This window comes from Sitodiplosis mosellana, unplaced genomic scaffold (assembly GCF_009176505.1).
Source record: "Sitodiplosis mosellana isolate CC-2019 unplaced genomic scaffold, AAFC_SMos_1.0 Smas_scaffold_12, whole genome shotgun sequence".
In the NCBI taxonomy this organism is placed as follows: domain Eukaryota; kingdom Metazoa; phylum Arthropoda; class Insecta; order Diptera; family Cecidomyiidae; genus Sitodiplosis; species Sitodiplosis mosellana.
In genome coordinates, this window is record NW_022595254.1 from 1,402,717 (window position 1) to 1,408,941 (window position 6,225).

At 37.2% G+C, this 6,225-nt stretch overlaps 3 protein-coding genes across 3 annotated transcripts in view; all 3 read left to right on the forward strand.

Annotated features, from left to right (window-relative positions):
* Positions 1 to 6,225, forward strand: part of LOC129567752 (elongin-B) — a 54,834-nt gene that overhangs the window by 18,100 nt on the left and 30,509 nt on the right. The gene's annotated exons all lie outside the window — the stretch shown is intronic.
* On the forward strand, positions 365 to 1,508 carry LOC129567750 (6-pyruvoyl tetrahydrobiopterin synthase-like). Its single transcript, XM_055445003.1, has 3 exons — positions 365 to 524; positions 601 to 826; positions 1,045 to 1,508. Exons 1-3 carry the CDS (start codon positions 463 to 465, stop codon positions 1,225 to 1,227), a joined length of 471 nt encoding a protein of 156 aa, XP_055300978.1. The 5' UTR covers positions 365 to 462; the 3' UTR covers positions 1,228 to 1,508.
* LOC129567733 (cell division cycle protein 27 homolog) lies at positions 1,801 to 6,174 on the forward strand. Its single transcript, XM_055444976.1, has 4 exons — positions 1,801 to 2,443; positions 2,625 to 2,700; positions 2,809 to 2,956; positions 3,155 to 6,174. Exons 1-4 carry the CDS (start codon positions 2,420 to 2,422, stop codon positions 5,418 to 5,420), a joined length of 2,514 nt encoding a protein of 837 aa, XP_055300951.1. The 5' UTR covers positions 1,801 to 2,419; the 3' UTR covers positions 5,421 to 6,174.

A 6,225-nucleotide genomic window follows, 5' to 3' on the forward strand; every position in this document is an offset into this window, starting at 1 on the left:
CGCTTACGTTGATAGATTCGCGTGTCTTTGCAGTTTTGATTGAAATATGAACAAGTGGTTTTCAAATTAGCAATCACCGCACCGCACTATCAAAGTTATGTTACTCATAATAATGAAAGACCCTTCATTAAATCAAATCTTGGGTCAGGGTCTTGATGATTCAATGTTGTTTATTCTTACTTCCATTTTGACGTGTATGAAAAAAAAAATCTTCCTGTCCGAATCGGATTTAAATTAATCTAGTTCACATGCGTGTTTTTGTGCCGATAACACCTATCTCATTAATCAAAATATTGCATGATCATCATGAAAATTGTGATTCATCTCTTTCTTCGCTGGTGATACGAAGTTGATATTGAAGTAAATAAATAGATTGCCAGTCTCACGAATCCGATCAGTTTTCACCACGAGCTGTCCAGACTCTCGACAAATAGTTTTTGAACATTCCAAATCACAGTCAACATGGCACCAATCGCTACTTTGAGCTGCAAAGAATCATTCACCATCTCACACTATCTCAACAGGTATGTTCGATGCATACAAGCCATTAAAAGGTAACATACGTAATTTAAACTGTTTTTTTTCTCTTCTTATTTGTAGCCCGCTCTTAAGCAATACTGCCAATAAGAGAGTGTACGGGGAATGTAACAATCCAGCTGTGCATTCGCATGAATATACAGTTGAGGTGATCACCCGTGGCACAGTTGACACTAGCATTGGCACGGTTATGAGCCTATCTGATCTCAAATCTCTTCTTAAATCAACCGTTGCCAATAAATTGCACGGCAGAAATCTTGACTATGAAATCAACTTCTTTAGAACAGTAGTAAGTAGAAACATGAAATGAATTGGTTTTTTTCTGCTTCCTCTCGTTGAAATATAACTGACACATGACGAAATTATGCGAAGGAAAACCTGAAATATGGTTATTCTATGCATAAATTTCAATAGTTTAGTTCCATGAAATTACGATTTTTAGTTCGCCAACATCAAATGACATAGAAATTCTATGCAATTTAGTAAAACATTCTTTTTTTCTTTCAGCCAAGCACCATGGAAAATCTGGCAATATTCATTTGGCAATCGATGAAGCAAGATTTGGACGAACCCGAATTGCTGTACGAGGTAAAGTTGACCGATAACGAGCAAAACTGTGTGGTTTACAATGGAAGTGGTGGCTATGTTCAGCGAAAAGGTCAAACTCTGCTAACATCTGACACAGATTAATCGAAACCATTTAAAATCGCTCTTGATAAGCGATTGAAATTGGTTAAATTAGAAAAAAAAACTTTGAAATGTATTTGCAAGTGAAAACCAGGCACGTAGCAAATGTTACACCCATCATAATTTCGAAGATGACCGATAAGGGCGCTTATGCAATCACTGTTTGCATATTTTATTTTGTTCAAAATAAATTGGTTGGAAGAATGTAACAAAAACAACGGGAAAAATGTAATCTAACAACGTTTTTATCAATTTGAATAAATAAATGGATGAGAAATCATAAATAATTTGTTTTTAAAACTCCTTTCTTCTTCATCGAAAATTCAGAATATTTGAATCGAATTTGAAAATTGATAAAAAGATTGAACTGAAACTATTCGTTGCTATTTGAATGAGTTTAAGTAGATGGCTTAAGTATTCAGCCACACTAATTTCATAAAAGAAAATAGAATTTCTTAGCTATTCGAATGAAATCACTAGATATTTCCAACGTTTGAGTACTCAGCAATGCTGTTGCTGTGTGTTGTTCCAATGGAAGAAATGTCAATATTTGTATGACACTTGGAATGATTTCCCGCTCAACAAATTCGTGGAATTCTGAATAAAATGCGTATATCCATCAATTCAAGCATTAAACATTGGTAGTTTTGGGAAAGTTTTGAATTTTATTTAAAACCACCAATTTATTTGTCGAAAAATAGAGGAAAAATCCAATTTAAAAATATTCCTTCTGCTTTGGCAAAATAAATTTCAAACCGAATTTTTAATTCAAACAAGTATCGATGGTGTGCTGAATGGCGCTGTCAGTGGCTTCTAAATCATTGATATGACGTTCAGTGAAGAAATAAAGATGGCATCCATTTGATGTACACTAGCATTAAATAGGATTTTTGTTTGAATTTTCTTTCACAATCTCTCTCAATCGAAACGATTTGTATTATTAGTATTAATTTATTTCAATTTAAGATAGAAGAAAAGAGAAAAAAAAAGAAAAACAGAACAAAAAAACGAGTCGATTCGTATTTAGACGTAAATATCGTTTGGGCAGCAGCTAACGAATAGAGAATATATATTTTTTTGTTGGAAAGTGCATTGCACATCGTAAATAGTGAGCCCCGCATTTGTAGAATAGAAGCGAAATAAATGTATTCGAATTAGACAAAGTGAAGAAATTGGCTATTGCATTTTTTGCGTCATGATTGTACAAGAGCCCGTGCAGGTAAATGAACAATTGCAATAATTGTGTGTGTTTGTGTGTGCATTTGTATGCAAGTGATTTTGTCGTATGGTTGCGATGACGATGACGATGGCGACAAATCGATGTTTGTCTAGAGAAATATATTCGCGACATTTTCCATTGAACACCTTTGTTTTATAAATAAATATGGTAAATATTGCAGGCGGCCATCTGGCATTGTTTGAATAATTATGCTTTTCAAGACGCAATCTTCCTAGCGGAACGCCTATGTGCTGAAAGTAAGTTAAAGGCCATTCGATAAATAATATACAAGTCTTGATTAACTGCATTTTTTCCATCTTTTTTTTTCTGTTTCTCTCAACTATACTTTGCATGACCTTTTTTAGTCGAAACAGATGAAAGCATTTTTACATTGGCTACTTGTTATTATCGATCAAATCAAGTTCATCAAGCGTTTTGGCTGCTCAATACAAAGGATACCAAAGCTGCAAAATGTAGATATTTATATGCAAAATGTGCATTCGACTTGAAAAAGTGAGTACATGGCCATTGTTCATTGTTTATTCGTGTGTGTTATGATTTACGTCACTGCTACGCCATGGAGCAAAATTGAATCGGAATCAGGGCACAATATGATTCATTGAAATGTCACTTGAAATATTCCTTATATATTTTTTCTGTCAAATTTTACACGAAAACTCATTTTCCATGTGATTTTTTCTCTGCTTTTAGGTACAACATTGTCGAGGTCGCTTTGACACATAATACTTATGTGGAAGTGGACCATTTGGATCGCATCGTCGACGAATTTGGTGAAATTGCTTGCTTTGCGCTACAGCTGCTGGCAAAATTATGTTCGGTTACGGATCGTCATGAAATTGCGGCTGAAGCTAACCGACGTGCACTTAAATTGAATCCATTTCTGTGGACACCATTCGCTAGTCTGTGCAATCATGGTCACAAGCCAGTGCCCAGTGAAATCTACAAATTTGATAATATCGAGACGTTTTCAACGTGTCAGGAGAATTTCAATTGGAACAGTTCGTTTATATTTCTTGGTGCGGCGGACACATCGACCGATGCCAGTCTCTCGGAATCCGACGAACTGAGTCGATCGTACAGTATTTATACGACACCGATCATGGATCAAAATGCCATAAATGCAAATGACCGATTCATCACTAGTTCACTGAATACATCGTGCACGACGACAATTGGCAATGTGACTGGATGTGAAAATCTGAACGATAGTGCACTGGTTGGTGCGACACCGTTTCGACGACAATTTAGATATTTATCGAATATTAGTCCGACGACACCGAGTTTTGGCTGGTTGCCGGCGAATAGCCCAGTTGAAAATAACAGCAGTAGAAATAATAAAATGATGTCGCCGACGTTCCAGCAACAGCAAATGCTCTCCGAAACCAACGAACAAAACAAACATAATCGAAAAAATCTGCGAAGTAATGTTACGAATTCGGCCAATCGAAAAGAGGCTCCGCTACAAATAAGTAAGCCAGTTTTTACACAGACTGGTAACACAACGCCACGAACGCAAAACACACTGGGCGGACAAAATGTTCGACGCAGTTCACGTTTGTTCACCAGCAATTCGGTCAAAGAGAACAGTAAAAATCCGTTGGGTAATAAATTTGCGGCACCGCGATCACCGCCACGCAAAAACAAGCAGCGACTCACCACAAAAATGAATCTATCCAATTCAGCACTGAACGAAATCAACACGGAAAAGCCACCGAAGCAAATATCCGATTTGGATAAAGAGAAAATCGAAACCATCACATCGACGGGCAATATCATGAATACGAAAACGGTGAACAATTCACAGAATGTGGCCAAGCAAATTTTGACGCTGAGAAAACAAAGTGCCGAAGGTTTGATGTCACTGATGCGAACATTGGCCGATGGCTACCTGCAACTGTCACAATTTAACTCGGACGAAGCGATAGAGGCATTCAACAGCATTCCGAAACATCATGTGGTGGCCACTTGGGTGCAATGCATGATTGCCAAATCATATTACGAGAAACGTGAATACGAAACGGCTTCGAAGTTATTTTTGGAAATTCATCGAAAAGAACCGCATCGCATACAGATGATGGAGATTTACAGTACCGTTTTGTGGCATTTGCAGCGTGAAGTGCAATTGTCAGCATTGGCACAAGATCTAAAAGCACAAGATTATCAGTCACCAATCACGTGGTGTGTGCTGGGCAATTGTTTTTCATTGCAAAAAGAACACGAATCGGCCATCAAATGTTTCGAACGTGCCGTTCAAGTGGACTCCGACTTTGCCTACAGTTATACACTTCTCGGCCACGAGCTCATCATCACTGAAGAACTGGACAAAGCAATGTCCTGCTTTCGTACGGCTATACTCAAAGATCCACGACACTATAACGCATGGTATGGCATTGCTTCCATTTATTCGAAACAGGAGCGATTCAGTTTGGCCGAATTCCACTATAAACAAGCGCTAAAAATCAATCCCAAGTGCTCGGTCATCATGGTGCACATCGGTGTGATGCAATTCAATCTAAACAAACCGGAACTGGCACTGCAAACAATGAACGCGGCCATTGCACTCGATCCAAAGAATCCACTGAGTAAATTCCATCGTGGTTCAATGTACTTCCAATGCGGACGCTATCAGGACGCGCTCAAAGAGCTGGAGCAATTGAAGCAAATTGTGCCAAAGGAATCGGTGGTATTTTATATAATAGGTAAAATCCATAAGAAACTAGGCAATGTTGATTTGGCGCTGATGAATTTTAGCTGGGCCACCGATTTGGACCCGAAGGGTGCCAACAATCAGGTGAAAGACGCATTCGATCCAAATCCAAACAACACAAATATGCCATTGAATGTAACGCAAGATGCACAAGAAGCTGCTTCCGACCGGAGTGACGACTCAACGCAGCTGCGAGGTGGCGAAGATGGTGATGCCGAAGAATCAAGTCTATTAAGTGATAGTTTTTAGAATAAACAATTTTCAAATTTTCTTCCCCTACCTTCTCACCACAACTCCCTATACACACACACCCACACAAATCAACCTAAACAAAATTAAGCAAGCAGACACACAAAAATTGTAATACACAATAGCTTGGAAGTGAATGTTGATTGGCGAGTTATAATCATTTCGCTTTTCTTGTTCTGCACATACAAAACCAAAACGCTGAAACTGAATGTAAATGAATCAATCAAACGATAATAATGTAATAGAAATAAGCACGAAATTGAAACAAGAAAAAAAAAATCGATGAAACGAACGATGATTATCAAAAGAGAGAGAGAGAGAGAAATAACATTTGGGTGGAAAATCCAGAGACAAAAAGGTACGCTTAGTTCACAACAAAAGAAGATGATGAAAATGTAATAGCAACAACAACAACAGAAAAAAAACTAAACAAATCGAACGTAGAACAAATATTTACGGTGAAATTTGAAAAATTTCATGGACTTTATAATAAATTGAAGAAAACAAAAACATTGTAAATGTGATTCAGAACTCTCACTTCAAGTACACTTGCAAGAAAAAAAAATAGAAATTAAGAATGAATTTTGTTCCTCTGTTGTTTTTTCTAAGTGGATTTTTTTTCTTTCTTTCAAAAGACTTTATTGTTTGCATTCGAATTTCGTTCAGCGGACAGATTCAGAGCGGAAATGTAAAAATAGAATCAAATGAAAATGGAAAAAATATATCGAGAACTACAATTTAAATACTTACAAAACTGCCCACACTGTGTTTCATTCAATCAATATTTGGCTTGTTTCAGGACGTT